The sequence below is a fragment of the Bombus bifarius genome, unplaced genomic scaffold (assembly GCF_011952205.1).
Source record: "Bombus bifarius isolate JDL3187 unplaced genomic scaffold, Bbif_JDL3187 scf7180000008030, whole genome shotgun sequence".
Lineage (NCBI taxonomy): Eukaryota > Metazoa > Arthropoda > Insecta > Hymenoptera > Apidae > Bombus > Bombus bifarius.
The window spans coordinates 998,503-1,018,769 of NW_022884401.1; the positions used below are offsets into that span (position 1 = coordinate 998,503).

Here is a 20,267-nt window from a genome sequence, read left to right on the forward strand (position 1 = left end):
GTTAACTGCTATCAAAAGATAAGATACAATATGTGAGTATAGGCAATAGATACCATAAATTGCGAAATTTGAAAATGTTTATAGATGAAAGCATAATTTTGTTCAATGCTTGTTTAATAATCTTTACGTACTTCTTATACATTATTTTTGTATTTTCTATATAATAATTTATTTTGTTTTTGATTTTTTACTGAAGACTCATAAAAAATGTATGGTATGCCCTCTCTACGTTATACATCAAAACATGCAGCGGTAGCAATCGATAATTTCAATTAGTTTCCCTCCATGGATAAATAAAATGTCTAAAAAGTTTTCAACACTCAATAACACGAATATATATATTTTTTTTCATAAGAACATAAATTTTTACTTTCGTAATATCTGTTATCCAAAACATAATACTGTTGTGTGATAATGTAAATCATGTCGTATTTGTAAAATGCATAAAGATTATAAAAAAAAAAGTAACATAATGTATGAGTCGTTGAGGTAGTAAATAGAGTTCGATTTATTTTCGGGATATATTGAAGGTGTCAAAGTGTGAATAGGGAGGGATTAGTGTCATCTATGTACTTCATTTACAAATGGAATCAGTTATACAAAATACGCAGCCAATTGTGCCATCTTATCTTTCGGTGGACGGGGTTTACCCCGACTACGACCTTTAGCGTGACCACGGCCACGAGTTGTAACCGGTTTTGAGGCGACTGCACGATGCTTTTCCACAAGAGCCATGAAAGCTGGTGTGCAAAAAACGCAACCAGTCATCTCCGTAGCTTCATTGGGAAGCTTGCTTTTTTCCTATCATTTAAACAAAAGAAAAATTCATTTTAATATTCTTCGAATATAAATGTCTTTTCCAATTAGAATGTAACGTTTAAGGTTGATTATTCTTTACCTGCTTATACTCTACGGTAACTAATTGAGCCCCACAGTCGCACACCTCCGTATCAACCGTCACTTTGTGAGCATTTTCGAATAAATGAATAATAACGTCACAACGATTGCACACAAGTTTCCATTTTGGTGCAGCCGAAGGATCGAGGACGAGTATACCGGCATTACACTCTAAACAACTCGATAAACCATTAGAATTCATGCCATGTGGACAGGTCGGGTGTGTGCAAGAATTGCAACCACTCATTCCCTTTTTCATATCTCTGGAATTCATGATTCATGCAATAGTTAGTACGTATTTAAATAATACGAGATTGAATGTGTTCTCTATATCCTATTTGTTCGCAAGAATAAAATTACCTAAATGGGGGATTATTGTAACAATATGGACAAAATGTATAACTTTTTCCCCGTGCACCAGTGGACCATGAGAGCAATTCGAAGTCGTCTAATGGACACTTTAATTCTTTATAAATTCGAATATTCCCGTTTTGTGGGAGATTGTACGTTTCGTTGCAATGTGCGCAGTGCATTCTCGACGGTTTTGTTTGTATATATTTCATGTAACGTCGACACTTTCCACATCTGAATATAAGAAAGTATTGTCAATAAAAGAAAAAATAAATATTTAAGTAATCATATATATTTACTGAAATGTAAAATATACCTGGAATGAGCTTTTCCTGACGCAGAAAGAGGAGAAAATGAAACTTCAAACAACTGATCCATCGCTTCGATACTTTTTACAAAATAATGAAATTTTTGCTTGAAAATTTCAACGGTATGTTGTAACACAGCGTGAAAATCTGCTCTACCTAAAGCTATTAGATTTAATTGCTCCTCTACCGCGGATCTCATCGTAGGTAGAACTAGCTCAGGATCTATCTAATATTAATACAAACATATTACTAGAAGTAACTTATTATTCCTTATATATGTAAAAAGCTACATACTTTTTGATATCCGTGAACTAACACAATTCCTAAAGATGTCGGTACTAATTTTCTACCAGTTGTTACATTAACATAATTTCGCATACATATATTGTTTATATGTACTGGAATAGAGGCATCAGTTCCAATACCGTGTTTTTCCATAAGTGATATTAATTCAGATTCTGTCAAATAATCTGGGGGTTGTGTATAACATTCGACTAACTTCATCTACAAAAATTATAAAACACAGTTATAAATTATTTGATTAAAGTATTTTCACTCTTCATTTTCTACATTTACTACCTCTTGTATATTAACTTTTTCACCCGGTGTAAATCTGGGTAAAGTATCGTTGCTTCCAAGTGCTTGCCATGTAAGTATGTTAGTATATCCAGGATCTATTGAACTATGACCATTCGCCGTAAATACTTCCATTCCTATTTCGAATTTAACCGTGGTACTCAAATATTTACAATCGTGAGCCAGCTGCAAGATATTAAATCTTTAAGGTCTCTAAAGTAAATAAAAATTTATATATAAGATATACAATTAGCAATACATATTTACCGTGGCTATAAAATGTCGAGTTATATAATCATATAATCTCCATGTATCACCATCGAGATCGTTTCGAGTAGCATGTTTCATTGGAGTAATAGGAGGATGGTCTCCAACATTGAGCCCTTTTTTCGGTCTATTAATACCCGTTGCTAATATTTTACGAACCTGATCGCCCCAATCGGGATTGTTCTGCTGTTGCTTCAATGCTGCACTAAATATAGATACTTTTGCATACATATAAGTAAAATATAAATAAATTTTGAAGTTGCTTTTGACTTACAGCAAATCGAAATTTTCTGGGTATAATGTTGTCTCAGTTCGAGGATAACTTATGTATCCTTGAGTATAAAGACGTTCTGCAATCTGCATAGCGTGATGGGGACCCATTCCTAAACCCGAACTTGCTATTCTCATTAACTCTACTGTATTTAAAGCTATAGGGCGCGATTTCGTCTTTTCTGTACTTTCTACGCTTATAACCCTATAATAATTAATTGGATAAACATTGTTACATTATTTTAATATTAACACGAAATATTCGTACATACAAATATCTAAAACTTACGTTGCTTGATCATACTCTTTCACGTGACTCAGAAACATATTTGCTATCTCCTTGTCAAAAGATCGCACGCGGCTCCAACTCAAAATAATGTCTTGACCATCGGATGATTTAACTGTAACCTTCAATACATTCAAGTTTATCTTCTTCCTCAGAGGAATTATATTCTGACATATAAGGGAAAGTTATAAGCCAATATAAGACACTTATTTTAATACTATACCTGTAGAACCCAGTAAGGATCTGGCTTGAATGTTTGAATTTCATCATGCCTTTGCACACAAAATCCTAACGTTGGTGTTTGACAAGGACCATAGGAAATAAGAGACACATCTAAATCTCCATATTTACCCTATGAAAAAAAAAGGAAATATTAAATTAATATATAATATGAACAGTAAAAACTGCTTTAATATCATTCTACCTGAAAAAATTTTGTCTGGAACCTTGTAAAAGCACAACCAATTCGTAGATCTATTTCTTGTCGAGCATCAACACTCTTTGCTTCATTTTCATTTGGCCTTACCAGGTTTGCCAATGCAGCTTTTATGTCCTTCTCCGTAATAGCAGAAAATCTTGCTCTCCAAATATCCTGTGACAAATATAAAATTTATAAAGTTTCATTAAATTAATATGAACAATTAGATTAAAATTAAGCAAACTTACATTTGGATTTAGTCTCCTATTCATTCCTTGCTGAACTGCATGTATAACTTCAAAACAGATGTTTTCACCTTCTTTGTCACAATCTAGCCATAATATTAAATAATCACAATGAGCTCCTTCTTTAGCTAAAAGGAAAGGAATTTTCAATCTAGGAACTGCTTCCTTCTTTTCAGTTGGGCATGAAAATAACTCTGCCTTAAACATAACAAGTAGTATGTTACTAATACAATAAAATAATATAATGAAATATAATGGCAAGACTAAACATTTTTTACTTACAGGATCAACCTTGTCCCAGTTATTATATTTGCCAATAAAATCTAATGTCATAACATGACCAAAGACAGAGGTCATTTTAAAATTTATATTTTCAGACCTGAATTGACCTATCCATTCGTGTATTGAACAAGATCCATTTAAACCTAAATTTTTTTTTTATTAAAATGTGCATTATGAAATACAGGTATCTATGAATCATGGTATTGTAAATTTTATCTTTTTAATTTATAATATTTATCATAAAATTATAACTATGTATTAAATTTCAAAAAAACATAACCTACCTTTTCGAGTTGTACACCGACCATTACTTAAAATATTGGCTAACGAAGCTGCCAAAGATGGTTTTTCAGCCACCATTAAAGCCGTCTTCATTTTTGTAGAATATTTTATCTCTATACTTGTTTCTACAAGAAAATATTATTAACTTTAACTAAGAGATCTAACATCATACATTTGGAGATGCTTAATATGCGACACTGTACGCATGACATGATATTCATTTCAAAGTATTTTGATAATTGTTACATTATGTTTTAAATTAACTATTTTTATTTTATAACTTCGTTTCTTTTCAGTTAGAAATAAAGTTGCGGTTTCTAAACAATAATTAAGATAAAGAGTATAAGCAGACACATAATAATACTTTTTTTATAATGTAAAGTGAAGTTATCAACGCAATATGTACATGATCACAGATCAGGTATGATCTCATTTAGCTGCGCCATCCTGTATATTTTTCAACTTCATTAGTTTATGAAACAGTTTAACTCGATTAATTATAAACTTGGAATTTTATTTCTTTCACATAATTATATTGATACATTATGTTTCACGAATTAGATTAAAACTACTTAAAACAATTTTAAAACTATTAAAGTACCAAGGAAAATTCCACAATTTTTCCTAAATAAATTTTTAATTTTGCACAGTCTTTAAATACCATATATTTTATTTTTGATTAAAAAAAATTAATTTACAATTTACAGTATTATTAGTAAAATGCAAGGATAAAAATAAAAAATTTCTTTATGATAACATTAATAATTGTCAAATTAACATTCTAAAGTCAGTCTTGTAAGTTGCATGCGGTTATATTTTAATATACGTAGATTGTTTACATATATTTGTAATTCTATGGTATCGTTACGAAGGGAAGTGATGCGTAAATTCCATATAACCATATTCATACGATATTCGTGCGATATATCATGATAACGTTATATTATCTCTTATACTTTAAGAAAAACTAAAATGTCAGAGTCAAAATGATCTGTAATACACAGTTATATGCAGTAGTACTTGTAACAATATTTGACCTGTGACTTATTATTTTGTGACTCATTCAGTCTGTCAAATCAAACTCCTGATCTTGATATAAACTTCCTAACCTATAAAACGTCATTTTCAAACGATCAAGCATTCTATTATAATTTTCTTTATTCATATCTCCCGAGATAGTCTCTAATATAATTAGGTAATTTTTGCATTAAAAGCTGTTGTCTTATAAGATAAATATTAATATATTTTCTCTGTATGTCTATATATAATCGATTCTTTGAAAGTTAATCATCTTCTATCAATTATTCCTATAATTATGTCTTTTTTTCTCAAATATTAATTATTCTTATTTTTGCTCAAAGGTAATCATAACCTTTCATTATGATTTATACATCAATATTAATTTTAATAGGTGAAGTTGCAATAGTATTTCTACTGTAATCATGGAATGGTTATTTGGGAAACGTATTACTCCTGAGGAGATGCTCAGGAAAAATCAGAGAGCTTTAAACAAAGCTATGCGAGATCTTGACAGAGAGAGAATGAGGATGGAACAACAAGAAAAAAAGATCATTGTGGATATAAAGAAACTTGCTAAAGATGGGCAAATGGTAATCTGATCTTGTTTGAATTTGTTTTGTATACTATTGGGTGATATTTATTTACTTTTTGATAGGATGCAGTAAAGATTATGGCTAAAGATCTTGTAAGAACTAGACGTTATGTGAAAAAATTTATGTTGATGAAAGCAAATATCCAAGCAGTTTCTTTAAAGATTCAAACATTGCGTTCACAAAATACAATGGCACAAGCAATGAAGGGAGTCACAAGAGCCATGCAAAATATGAACAAGTGAGTACTTGTCCTGTTCATTTAAAATTAGAATTAGAAAGAATTTTTTATTGCTTGCTATACATGAAAATTATATGATTGTACAGACAATTAAATCTTCCTCAAATACAAAAAATATTACAAGAGTTTGAAAAGCAGTCAGAAATAATGGATATGAAAGAGGAAATTATGAATGATGCTATTGATGACGCGATGGAAGATGAGGGTGATGAAGAGGAAAGGTATTTTTGCAATTTCTAAATAAAAATATTTGTATCTCTAAAAAGTATTGACTTTTGTTCGTTGAATATTTCAATTGTATTTATACTGTTTATACAGTGATGCCATTGTGTCGCAAGTTTTGGACGAATTGGGTCTCCAATTGACAGATCAATTGTCAGGTTTACCTCAAGCATCCGGTTCATTAAATGTATCAAATTCCAAGCAACCAGTTGCGACTGCGACAGGGAATGACGAAGGTGGAAATTTGACAGATGCGGATGCAGATCTGCAAGCTAGGCTTGAAAATTTAAGACGTGAATAAGAACACACTTCTATATAGATGACAAATGTATAAAGGATGTAAAGGAAAGAATTGGTTTTATAAGCATTAATTTTAGGATTGCTTTACGATTTTAGTTAGAGATATGAATGTTTCATCATAGCACTTGTTTTTCAATCCGTTCACTTAAATAATCGATTTATAAAAAATAAGAAGAATGTTATATTTCTATCGCTTAAAACAATTATGAATTCATGAAATATGAATGATGAAGAAACAGAGGCATATAACTTCGTTATGTATTAATCTGTATTGTTACTTTTTTTATAAAAAAAGAAAGAAAAATGAAAGGACTTTAAGATGGTATCTTGAAGTTTCTGTGCATATTTTATTTGCACAGGATAATTTTGTAAAGTGGATAACTTATACTTAAAATGCTTATCAAATATATTATGATAAGATACTTACTTATTATATTTTGATAAATGCATGTACATAGATTTACTTGAGAAATTTGTAATTTACGTACATGTACATATACGCTTTCATTTTTTTAGGAAATATTGTACACTTACCGTAAAAGTAAATAAAGGAAATATGTTAGCAGTTTTTATATGAAAAAAAAACAGCATATAAATTATATGCTCGCATATTCAAAAGGAGTACAATAAATAAGTTCGTTCACTGCTTTTATCAAAACTTAATCTTTCAGTGCCTCATAATATATCTACTTTTGATAATTATGTAATAGTAAAAATTATATATTGTTCACAGGCATAATAACCGTATTAATAAAATTTATTTATAAATTGTATTAACTACAACAACGTAATCTGTATTATGTATTAACAAATTTGTTGATAGAAATGCAGTGAAACAAGATTGTGCAATGATGTATTAAATATGTGGATAACACACACACATACACGCATATATATATATATATATATACATACAGTAAATCGCTTAATAATGAAAATATTAACAACAATTAAAACTATTGGTAATTATAAATAAACGAAAGACATAATTAAAATGTATTCTTTAATACCTTGCTGATATAAGTAATTAAACATATTATAACTTACCTCTAAAAACTACTATTAAAAACAACCGGTCAGAGAGATTGAAAACAGTCCATTTTAAATAAATTAAAACAATTTGGCAAATTAAACTAAATTAAAGCAATTAAAATAATTTTTCTGTATTACTATTGAAAATATTTAAAAACTCACAAAACGGATTAATATTTTTCAAAATCGCCTGGAGTAGTATTCATTTCCAAAGGGTATCATAGTCAATAATTCTGTGAGAAATATGAAATATTATCTCTATTAAACAAAATGTACATACACATAATAATGCGCATTGGATAATGATTTTAATATCTTGATCGTGAAATACAGGTATAAAATAGTAGTCTGGTCTGGTTTCGAACATGGCTTAGCTAGACGTTCAAAATGAATACGAACGTTTAATTAATTGATCGAAGTGCACTGAATCGATAATTCGGTATCGTTATAGAAAGTTTCAATAAACGTATTTATGTAACGTGTAACTGGACCGCATGTACTTACGGTGTTATTGAGAGACAAAAGAAAAAAGAGAAAAGAAAGGAAAACGCTATTTTATACGATATTACTAAAGCGGAAGAACAAGGACATTTCGTGGGCACGCGAATTTTTCGAGTTACATACAGCTTTCCCAATTATTAATCATTTTGAAAATTAAAACAGTTACAATAAACTGTTAGCTTATTATTCGTGTTATTAAAACTGTTAATTTATCGTTTTTCTCTTTCTCTGATTCAATGATTAAATTCGATGCAATTAATTAAATTCGCGCGCCCTTTTATACTTCCTACATTCTCCAAATGGTAAACCCTATAGAAATACGATGTAGTTTACAAAATTGTGATGGAACCTTCTGTCAATCACATGTATATATATTGTCAATATCTTTTTAAACATCTCAGAGGTACCGCCCAAACATAACGTACCCCAAGCTAGAATCGTAATTACCGAAGAAATGTCTTGTAACGTTCCCCGTTATGTTCACTTAGAATTAAACGCTTTCAAAAATTCGCACCCATCGTTAACACTTCGATAGTCACATGAAGTATTGTAATTAGATAATAGGTGTTTAATAATAAGATGATAGTAAGTATTAAATAAAATAAAACATTTGCAAGTTCGTAATATCGGGGATGGATCTGTTTCGCTTATATATAGTTGAATGTCTTACATGAGCTTAAAATGTTTGTTGGTTAAACATCAGTAACTTTTGGCGGAAAAACTATTTTCCACAAGCAACATTACATTGAATCATGCGAGAGGATGTAATCGAGAAATTATTCATTGCCATTATATTCATCGACGTCCGTTGAAAAATTCACGTAGTGAGGTTATTACCCTGATATTCGTGCAGATAAACGGAAATGATCGAGAGGAAACAAAACAGGAATTTTAATTCGCTTTGAGTACATCTACTACTAACTGTGGTTCTTTCATGGTACGCAATTACGGATCTGTCGTAAATAACATCATTTCTATAGTTATCATTTTCATCGAGTACAATTTTATAATGCGTATTAATCAGAATCGATCTGAGAAGCTTCAAATGGAACAAGGATACAAGAAACAAACTGCTCTTTGTCTTAAAAGTACGATTTAATATGGTATATCTTGCACTGATCTTATAATAAAAAATAAAACAAAGGAAGTAAAAAAGAAATGAACAAATTGAAAAGAAAATCGTATCAATAGAAAATACATATTTGTTCCTTGTTTCCAGGATACCAAAGGAAAGTTTTCAGACTGATTCGTAGTATTTACTGGAATAATGCGCCAGATGCTATAATGTAATAGAAAGTTGTATGCAACACTGAACCTCATGTTATTATCGCAATAATAATTATACACTTCTCGTTGGATGGAAGGGGAATAAATATGCGCGAAGAACAATTCATTTTTTCCTTTTAAATATTCACTATATAAGTGTGGGATTATTAGACCTTATATACGGTGTGTAATCTGTGCATTATGTATGTTTTTCTCCTTTGTACGCAATGTTCTTTTTGTGTACGCACTGGTATGCGTGTATGTATATCATATACATGCACGTAACATATATACAGATTTAAGCTATGTCAAACACAGCCTTCTCTAGATGCAGCATTATAATCTGACAGTTTTCTTCGTATTCTTTTTTGTTCGTTCTTTAATCTGCGCTGGAATTACAAATAGAAAACCTAAAATCATTTCTTATCTACTGGTAGACATGTGCGAATATATCGATATTTTTGATTCGATCGAACCGAAGAAATTTCCGTTACGGAAATTGATCGCTCGAGCATAATAACATAATAATAATATTGAGGAAGACTATACGCACATATGAAAATATTAACTAAAGATCGTGGTAAATACGAATATTTTGTATATAGAATTCTCTTTCGATAAGTTAGAAACAATAATTCGCACATGTTCAATCTATAATAGCTATTACTATTAAATTACGAATGTTTATACATTTATGGAAAATTTAAAGTTGCAAAAATATATAAAACATTCAAAATAAAATACTTGCCATAATATTTAATGGATGAAAAAGAAACTTCATTTTTCTTTAGAATTTGCATATCCGCATTTCAATTATTGATTTAACTGTCCCTTTTTACAACCTTACTTCATGTACTTGACCATTCGCTTTCGAGATCTATTTTTGCATATCATTTCTATATGGATCGTACATTATGTTGGTTAAACTTACAAATAAAATATTACAACGATATTGTGGAAAAGAAGAACAAAAAAGAACGCGTCATATAACTGCTGGAAATGAACGTGAACGTTCGTAACATAGGTGAGCAACAATTAGGCTTTCGATTAAAATCGCGAATTACGTAGAATTCCGATTTTATCGATTGTGCTTCACTAGTTATGATCCGTGATGGCGCTAGTGTCACCAAATGTCGCATCTTTCAAAACAATATCTTTGTACGCTTCTTTTTTTCATTTAAGTATTGAGAATCGTAACATTAACTGTGACAATAAAATTCAGTTTTAATATAGTTAATAAAAGGCAATTTACAATTATACAAACTTTATACAAGGAACAATCAAAGTGAACCTATCGATGAAATGGTTTCCTAACAAAGAGAAGAATATATTTAATAAAAGAATGACTGATCATTGTTTAACATTTAAAGACAGTACCTTTCACGATAACATTCACAAAATTGTAAGAAGATTGCCGATATATATATGTATACACGTATTTATGTATATATGTATTGGTTTTGTATTTTCAGTAAGATATTTACAAAAAAAAGTGTAGCAAAGTATGCTCGTCATAACATGTGAAATATAATATCACTGGATCCGTAAAACTTTACTTTTTTTTTAAGAATTATTTAATCCTTTTCGTACGTGCGCGATCATATATACCACTATATGATATCTACGGTTTTTAACGTTTTTGTAAATTGGTTTGACGTTAAGTCAACAACTTCACGAACTACGTGTATGTATATGTATATTTTTTCTTTCTTCTCTTCTTTTTTTTTTTTTGTTCCTTTTAGCTATAAGGTTTTCGCAGTCAGTACTGTTTTTTTTTAATATATGCATATATGGAATATACAGTCCGGTCGTATCGTAGGGTCGAGATATTTTAACCCGTTTATTTGTTCCTTACTAATTGTTCCGTAATGTAACGCATCTATGGATGAACTTTCGCGACACTTTTCCCTAAAAGTCGCGAAAAATCTTTTGGTTTCTAGAAGTCGTGTCCCGTCGTGAATATCCTTGAAAAAGCAAGGAATCATGAAGGTTAGATTTCGCTAATTTTCCTAAATAAAGGGTCAACTGTTGTTCTGCTATCTCGTGGTATATTCTTTTTCGAATGGTCCGATAGTTATTGCGGTATTACAAATGCACAGAATTCCGAGATGTTTCTCGCTTCCCATTTTTTTTTACCCTTTTGAATCTAGTGAATTCGAAGTCGTCGGAGAGTCTTCTATTTGTTGAACATACAATACTTTGTACTCCGATTTACGATGCCAATAACAAACGTATTCTATATTTTGAACTTTGGTCCTGTTTTATACAATTTTTTTACATCTTCTGTCGATAAAGTAGATTTCACCATAGCGAAATTCGATTTCAATCTCGATGAGTAACTACGTATGTATTTTGTGTAACTTTCTAATAATTAGCATCTCATTCGCGATAAATTCTCGTAATTTTATCGAAATTCTTAGACTTTCTTGATATCAAATTGTAGTGAACCGGAACCATCTGTTGTACGTGTTTCTCCTTTAATTTCACTTTCGAATATATTCATCCAATTTGTTCTCATTTGTTTACAATTGAAACTTACAAACCGTATCTTTTCTGTATAGTCTGTTACTTTAAAGAGTAAACATTCTGCTTGAAGTAATTGGAGCAATCCTATCCACAAAAAGATCTTGAACTAGCTTCTATATACAGGGTGTCTCACTTTTACCATGCGTTTTAAATATTTACATTTTGTAATATTTAAGATATTAAATATCACGATGATCGATATATTCATATTTTAAATGTTTGAAACAACTAATTAATTCACTGTAATACCATTAATATCATATGTAATAGCATTCCTGAAAATAATTTACATAAATTATATGATTTTATATAAATTCAAAAATGAAGGTATTAATTTGTTCCCGAGAACAGTCTTAAACAGAGTTAGGCTTCTCTAATGTGTCAAAAATAAAGTAAATGTCGACAACGAAATTATAATACCGTTCCCATAATAGTCGCAGATTTTCACTAAACGTCCAATAGCTTTCTAAGCATCAAAGTGGATGACTCTCCAATAACTTTAAGCAGCGTATCTTCCTGTTTCGTCAGCTGAATTTCCTCGTGGTAATAACGCAATAACATCCGTTTACTTTGGAACAGCAGTTCCTATACAATTTATTACCCTAAACTCTCGGTTTTCATAATACGAACTTGTCGCTATCTACGAGACATGCGTGGCAAATGAACGTTATTGAAGCGTCGTTTCTTATACCTGGAAGTGAATACTTAAATACTTGTCAAACGAGAATCGTCGTTATTTACATTATTTACGTTATTGTAAAAAGAAAGTCTCCCATGATTGTTGCAATTGTCGCATATCTTTTTTTCTTTTTTTTTTTTTTGTTTATTTTTAAATTAAGAACGACATATAAGAATTACTATCGTGGCGGAATAATTGTATTTCATTTTCCTAACCTTACTAGAACGCGCCTACTTATTATTACATTCTATAATTAAATGTTCCGTCACAGAAGTATCTTTTATGCCATTCTTAGGGGAAAAAGAATAGCCGAACTATGAAATTGTAGACAGATGAAATTCAGCGAAAGACTTCCTGATAACATTACACGTCTGAAAGAGTGACGAAAATTAAATGACTGTACTAGAGAACAGTTCTTGGTATGTTCAAGGTCGGGCAGTTCTCCCTACCGCCGTTGTTTCACCTTTCTCTTTTTATATTGACATGACAATAAATAATAGCATTAAAAAAACTCTAAACACGTTACACTTAATTTATTTATAAAAAGAAATAAATAGAATCTTTTATTAACATAATATTATAGGAAAAAGAACTTATACAAAAAATTAAATAAAATCATACTAAAAACAAAAAATACTGAATAGAGAGAAGGATGATCAGAGATAAATCAAGAGATAACAGCAACGCTGCTGCCTACAATGGAATTATAGTCGAACTATAGAGATAGAATGCAACGGAAAAGATAGCGTCCGTTTTTATGGGAGAATGATCACAAGTGGCCGACGAGTTGAACGATGAAAAGATTAGGAACCACAGATCTAACTCTTAAACTAAAGCTACATATTATCACGTAATCGAAACTCGAGACTAGAATGGAGACTTTTTTTCCAATGATAAAACAATGAACCAACAAGTAAAGAAGAAACATTTGGTCAAGCACTTAGACGAATGATACAAATCGCTATTCTAGTAGTGTTGCTTATCTGATGAATTATCCTTTGTTTACCGATCTGTGCGCTTACGTCGGAAACGTATCTTTTTTTCTTTTTATTTTACATATTTACACCTCGTTCCAAATCTTTTATAACTCGCTTTATCTAACATCTTGCCCTAACCTCTCTTGTTTCTGGTAGATAGCTAATGGTATCAATTGCAGATCAATAGAATTCATCATATAATTAACTTTAACTTCGAAATAGCAAAATACTCTTCTTCAATGTAAGTTATACACAATGCTTCGATAGGAGTAAGATTTGAGATGAAAAATAGATTAACTGGCCGAAACAAAAATCTGTGCTTAGAAGTTATACTTCGTTTCTTTTGGTTAAAATCCAGTCTTCTCATAGTCTTCCAAATCAATTTTAAAATTCTAATATACTTCTGACTCGCTTATCTGGACTCGACCATAACTCATGTCTAGCTAATGTAACCACTTTCGACCTAAACAATAAGAAAAGCGATAATAAATTCATTTAAGTATTGTATACGTATTTTCATTAGCTACCAACCATACCTCTTGCTTTTAATAATAAAGAAATTAGCCTACTCTTCATCGTAACGCGTGTGCCCGCGTAAAATGAATCGAGAAGCATTTCACGAAGTTCCAGCGAGCTTCACGAACTGATTATCCTTGCCCGATAAGCGATCTAACCGGCGGCGTGGCGACGCACGAGGCGCGACGCTCCGCGTGAAAACGGGACAGGGGCGTCCGCCTCGAGTCATATAGTCCAGACCTGCACCTTTTCCGCGACGATACACCAGCTCGCGTGATCATAGTAAGACGAGATAATATGCAAGTTCTCCACGTATTTGTTGATCAGTTGGTCCAGCTCGCCCTCCCTGAACACGTGATAGTACTGATGATAAGTAATGGCGCCACCTCCGCGATCGGACGGTAAAGATTCCTGGGACGATGATCCGGTCAGGGAATCGTTACTTCCTGTCGTGGTTACCAGACAATCGGTGCTGCGTTTGCTATTGTCTGGATACCTAGGCGGCGTCTCCTCGGAGGCGGACCTCCTTTGTAATTGGAGTCTTCGTTTCTCAGCGTATGATTTAGGGTATTCGTTGGTGTTTGATAATAGCGACATCATGCTGCTGCACAATCGTCCAGTGGACTCCGCGTGGCTTCCGTCGCTGAAACTGATCGTATTATCGATGGACTCGCCAATATCGCTAGACTCTATGGAGTTTGCGCTTCTTAGATAAGGTTTCTCCGAAGATTGTTTGTCCAAAGAGGATGTGTCTTTCTCGTTCATGAATTCCCCGGTATTGGAGACCATCACGAAATCCATTATGTCGTCTGAAGTGCTCCTATGCATTTCTTCATGGAAACCATTATTGGTGTTACTCAGCCATGCGATCGTGTTGGATAAATCGTTGTATTTCGACTTGGTAGATATCGACGATGGAATGTCGTAAGGAGGTAGGTGTTCAAAGTTGCGTTTGTCCAAGTCTTTCCTCGATAGGAATGGTTTATCTAAAATCTTCTGATCGTTCTTGTTTTCGTCCAACTCATGCATCAAGTTTTCACTAAGCTTTTCGGTAAAGTCTATCAGATGCTTGCGACATTCTTCGTTCCACGTATCCTCCACTTTTGGCAATTGAATATCCGACTTCGTTCTGACTCTTGTTTCGTTACTAGCTGAACTTTCAACGCTTTCCTGTTGTGCTATTTGCGTCGAGTACGATTTAGTGTGCGTTTTTGTGATGACCGTCTCCACAGTATCCTCCAGAGAATTGGCGACGTTAGCTGCAGCTTCTAGAAGTCTAGAAGACTGAGACGAACTACTGTCTCCTGTTGTCTTCGTTTCATCCTCCTTGGAATCAGCCACGTACCCTGATGATTCGTCAGCTGTCGCATCACTGGGATCAGACACGTTTTCAGCCGAGCTATCTAGCACTTCGGATTCGGTACACTCTGACTTAGTATTATCCTTCTTAGCCATGTATTTCTCATCAGAGATTACGCTAATCACAGAACCTACCGAATCCGGCGACGACACTCCACTGGAATCGCTATCCAGATCATCAGTCTCAGGATTGAATAATTCCAACGAAAGCAACCGTGGTAGAACTTTGGTAACAGCCTCCAAACGACCACTAGCTGTCGTCGAAGCTCTTCTAACCAGAGGAAACGACGGTTTGGTTCGAGTTGCAAAACCAGGCTTCTGTTTCAGCAATTCCTTGATCTGATTTAGTCTGGCCTTACGATTCTCTTCCTCCTTATTGACTTCAAAGGTACTTTTCTCGTGCAACGACACATCAGGACTATCATCCACAGTAGGTAAAAGTGGAGCAGTGTCCTTGTCAGTTTTCGGTTCCTCAATCTCCACACTCTCAGTCATAGATCTATAAGCGCGTATAGACTGCAAGCTAGGTTTCTTCTCTTCGCAGAAATTAGTCCTGCCACAAATCTCACTTTCGATATTCCTTTTATTACCCTGCAAGTCTCCATTGATTGTTTGATGACAACCATTGTTCAAAACCTCCGTCCTCTTTGTGTTAACAGTATTGTCTCCAGATACCTGTTGCTGGTTGGCGACTGTGGTTGAACCAAAGAATGGCCTGCTAAATACGGGGTTTAAAGTACAAGGGGATAGGCCAGGTGGACTAGGTGGAGGTAGAGACTTGCTAGTAGCTGAGAACTGTTTGAGCAATGGGGATATGGTAATGACCTTCAATCTTGAGTTAGATGTATCAGGAGGATGTTTGACGCGTGGTGAAGGGGGCGCTGAGATGCTTCCCAGCTGATGACCACTGGAGGCTGGAATAATAGCCTCTATCGTTGGCTGTGCGTCCTGCTTTGGCACGTAAATCACGGATGCGAAACTGTCCTCGGAATCGACGCTTGTGTCGCTTTGCAAACTACTGTCTTTCGACGAATCCGAACCGTCCTCGCGAGACAAACGCCTTTCGATCACTTCTGTCTCTCTTTTCGGCACAGTTACAGACTGAACCTTCGAGTCATTGTACATCATCTTAGACGCTTCGTCGGTCGACGTATTAGTTGTACTCGTTTCATTTTCCGTGGATTTCCATCCTTGTAAGATCTTCACGAATCCGTTCTTGATCGATATACCGGATACCTCGATGTTAGTCGTGGATTGTTTAATCTTGTTCGTAAGGCCACTTTTCAATAGTTGAAATCTCTTTGTCGCGTTTACGGAATAGAGAGAGTCTCTAAGGGATTCGAAGGTTTTCCCTTTGCAGATAATGTCCTCGTTCAGGGACGCCTGTTTCATTATGTTCCTTCGTACCCTTTCTTTCTCTTCTAGCCTATCGATAGACATTAGTTCCTCGTTCATCGAGCTCTGTTTCAGGATGCTTCCCCGCTTCGAATTATGACCAGGTGTTATCTGAGTGTCGAACGAAACAAAGATATTAATGTTCTAGCCAGTAGTTAAAATTCGAAATCTACAAAAATTAATTTATAGCTAAGCTAAATTTGCGTAATTGTACTTTTTCTATATAATTTAAATTAAAATATCAAAGCTTGATACGATAAGAACTAAAAATAGGTTAGAACCTGAAAGTCTGGAATGTCCTTAGATATTTCTTGAATGGCAGTGTTATCAGGATGTTCCAAACCGGTGTCGTCCACGAGGTGAGTCTTCTGCTTGACTAGCCGTGGCTTCGAGCCACTCATCGACGATGACGTCCTCGATTCCCCGTCCAAATTCAATTCGGACGTCAACACGGAGCACAAACCAGGAATACTGGATCTAGATCGTACAAGGTCCAGTCGCTGAATCTCCAAAATATCACCCAGACTCTTAGATTTAATACTCAGAGAGTCTGACTGTTTGTTCAATGTCACGTTAACATCCTCTACGCGGCGTAACTCGATGGGCAGTTCGTCCACGTCCGGTGGTTCTTCTTGCTCGTAGTCTTTGCGATTCTTCCCACTGCCACTCTGCCAACTGTCAAGAAACCAAGGTCGATTGCCAGATCCACGTCTACTTCCTGCTAATTTCTAAAAAAAAAAACAGAAATTCCAGTTAGCAATTTAGCTCGGCTATCGAGTCTTGTACGATGATGTTCTAATATTTATGAGCAGATGCGTATATTAGACAAAGCCGTTTGTAAAGCGTTCAATATAGCGTTTCTCAAGTCAGTGGCTTTCCCAGGTCACTCAGAAATGACTTATCTATAAAAAGAGAAAAGATGTCATGAAACGTCGTATCTCAATAAACGAGATACTAATTAAATTTACAATTCTGAATCGTTCGTCTGATTTTCAAAAAACAAGGAAACAGGAATGCTCGAGGTTTCCAAATTACAAGAAGACAGTCGCCTTAAAGATTCCTTCCTAAGATCTCGTTCAATCGATTATCCAACATCCACGAGGAAACAACGAGAGGCAAAATTACTCGGGCATCCCGCTGACAAACGATCTTCGCTGCATTTTGCCCGTTCCAATTACATTCGAAGCGTATTCTGCAAGCAGTTAGCCTACTTTTTTCGGTACCGAGCATCGTTACGGTTGCGCGCGGAATCGATAAGGCCTGGCAACAATTTAGCCACCTATTACTAGAAATTATCGTGTCGCAACAACATGCAGGCGGAAAGTTTAAAGAAAAAAAAAACAGGCGAAAAAGGAATACAGAAAACGAGAAGGAGAAACAATCTCAGCGTTTGCACGCGATTGTATAACACGTGACAACTGGGAACTGTTCAAGGAAACGTGAGCGTAATGCGTGGCTGGAAAGTTGGACCCCATCATCTTTGATGCTCTTCTGCGAAATATACATTTTTCTTTCGTTTCATCTTTTCACAGGTTCTCGGTATAGTAGTAGTAGACAAGTTGCGCCTCGTGGCTTTTATCTAATACAAGAAATATTCCAAATATAGAACATATTCGTTACAATAATAGACGAATTACTCTTTGCCGTATATTTTGTTGCTTTGATTGTACTTATAAAAATATGAATTTGCACGAACATCTTGCAGTCTGTTCTAATCAACGAAATTTATATCTCTTCCGGCAGCCAAGTTTCCAGCCACGAACGTGGTACGTAGATTATGTTACCTGCAAAGCGCGACGGAAAAAACTGTAGCAGGTCTCGTTCGGGCTGGATAGGCTGCTGGTTGACGGTGATGGGCTGAATATCGGGTCGATCCAATAGCTCTTGCTTTTGCATTTTCGTTGGCTGTTCCTGAAACAAGAATCCCATTAGCAGTAATTATCGAGGTTACCATGTTGGCTCTGGAAAGCGGAAGAAGAGAGGAAGACTAGGGTAGACGATGGAGATGCAATTTTCGTAAATTACCAATCTGGCAGCACTGTCAAAGTTTTCGAATAATTAACTCGTGGCAACCTGGATCGTTTACATTCCGAGCGAACCTTCGCTCGTGAATTTTCTCGATTCTAGGAATTTTTATTTTTCCTCAAAGATCTTTTACATCTTCTGACTTAAGATCGATTGTACAACGGATTGGACGAATATGTCAGAGTAATTTTGGCGGATATTTCGGAAGCGTAAAACAGCGATCAACGTGACGTAAACGACTCAGCTTGTGCACAGAAGTACTAAAATATGAAGAGACGAATTAAGTTGAGCGCAATGCGCGTTCTTCCTTTAGCCTCTTTGGATCGTTGAATCGATTAGATACCTTTTGGAAGATGGGAATTTTTGAGCGTTCTGATTGTAATATAATTCAGTGGCGTGTGGCGCGCTCGAACGTTTCGACCTATTTGTCACCGAGTTCATGCAGTAAGCTTTCGGCCATGGTACCAACACGTCTTGAGACTCGAACTGCAAACAAAAAGAACGAATTTTTTTTTTATTAATATTCATATTTTTTACTCGCTACTATTTATTAAGATACGTATCTTTCACCTTGAAAGTTATCGTCAAAGGAAATCGCGTTTACGCTATTATAAGTGAAATTTCAACCTGATACGTTTCTTTTATATTGTAGGTCAAAAGTAGAGAAAGTTATTACTTGCAGTGGTTGAGATAAAATTTACTTGGGGCGAAGTTTTACCCATGGCTAGCCTTTAAAGGTTAAATTTATTAGAAATTGCTAATATGGTCACTCTGTAAAAGTATTAATAGGGATAAGGGATATTAATAAAGATAGAAGTAATTATAAAAGGATATCCAGCGTTGGTAATTAAAAAGCTTCATAACCAAATGAACAAAGTACGTGCACGAAAGATTGGACTGGAAAATAGATTTAATAGCGATAGATTCGAACGGTTTACCTTGACTATGTGCATTGGAATAATCGTATCGATTGACCGTCATGCTTGGCGTGGGTGTATTTCATAGGCATGTTCGAATACCGTTTGAATTCAATCGTATCGGATGACGACATTTTTAAGCTGAATCGAATAGCCTATATATCCGCAAATCCTTCGAATAGCTTGTAATCCGAAGTTTAAGCGCGTTTACACGCTCCACGTGCTATACACAATTCCATACATTTGAAGCTTTTTGTGTCACTAAATATCTGCTTTTAACTTGAAACGTAAAACAAAAAATAAATTGAAACAGATGGTATACGGGACTTTGAAATGAAAATAAAAATACGAAGAAATAACATAAAATAAGATTTACATATGGAATATTATAGCATCGCATTATTTTGCCCCTTTGTAATCTTTCTCTTTTTTTTTTTTTTTAATGAGAAATAGTTAAGAATTATTTACCTTCCTACGTCCAATGTTTCGTTTGATTTTCTATCTTCGTTATTTTATTTA

At 34.0% G+C, this 20,267-nt stretch overlaps 3 protein-coding genes across 5 annotated transcripts in view; 1 reads left to right on the plus strand and 2 right to left on the minus strand.

Moving 5' to 3' along the window:
* Nucleotides 1-341: 341 nt before the first annotated feature.
* LOC117207465 (DNA topoisomerase 3-beta-1) lies at nt 342-4,275 on the minus strand. Of its 2 annotated transcripts, XM_033447747.1 has the most exons (14): nt 4,185-4,275; nt 3,901-4,043; nt 3,622-3,816; nt 3,380-3,547; nt 3,179-3,307; nt 2,959-3,077; nt 2,674-2,874; nt 2,400-2,604; nt 2,136-2,318; nt 1,851-2,060; nt 1,565-1,782; nt 1,258-1,482; nt 899-1,160; nt 342-801 (listed from the first exon to the last, which is right to left on the minus strand). In XM_033447747.1, the coding sequence occupies exons 1-14, from the start codon at nt 4,273-4,275 to the stop codon at nt 595-597; spliced, it is 2,556 nt and encodes an 851-aa protein (XP_033303638.1). In that variant the 3' UTR covers nt 342-594. The 2 variants fall into 2 exon arrangements, with proteins under 2 accessions (XP_033303638.1, XP_033303639.1); XM_033447748.1 differs by lacking the exon at nt 4,185-4,275 and having other exon boundaries at nt 595-801; nt 3,622-3,812; nt 3,901-4,039.
* A 737-nt stretch (nt 4,276-5,012) lies between these two features.
* LOC117207473 (charged multivesicular body protein 2a) lies at nt 5,013-7,439 on the plus strand. Its single transcript, XM_033447771.1, has 5 exons — nt 5,013-5,377; nt 5,594-5,792; nt 5,858-6,033; nt 6,120-6,254; nt 6,352-7,439. Exons 2-5 carry the CDS (start codon nt 5,625-5,627, stop codon nt 6,554-6,556), a joined length of 684 nt encoding a protein of 227 aa, XP_033303662.1. The 5' UTR covers nt 5,013-5,377; nt 5,594-5,624; the 3' UTR covers nt 6,557-7,439.
* A 6,017-nt stretch (nt 7,440-13,456) lies between these two features.
* Nucleotides 13,457-20,267, minus strand: part of LOC117207463 — a 41,200-nt gene continuing 34,389 nt past the window's right edge. For both annotated transcript variants that reach the window (XM_033447738.1, XM_033447740.1), the window contains exons 5-8: nt 19,175-19,317; nt 18,591-18,717; nt 17,088-17,534; nt 13,457-16,917 (exon numbers count right to left, since the gene is read on the minus strand). In XM_033447738.1, coding sequence (XP_033303629.1) covers nt 14,278-16,917; nt 17,088-17,534; nt 18,591-18,717; nt 19,175-19,317 — 3,357 coding nt within the window. In that variant the 3' untranslated portion in view covers nt 13,457-14,277. The remainder of the gene's footprint in view (nt 16,918-17,087; nt 17,535-18,590; nt 18,718-19,174; nt 19,318-20,267) is intronic.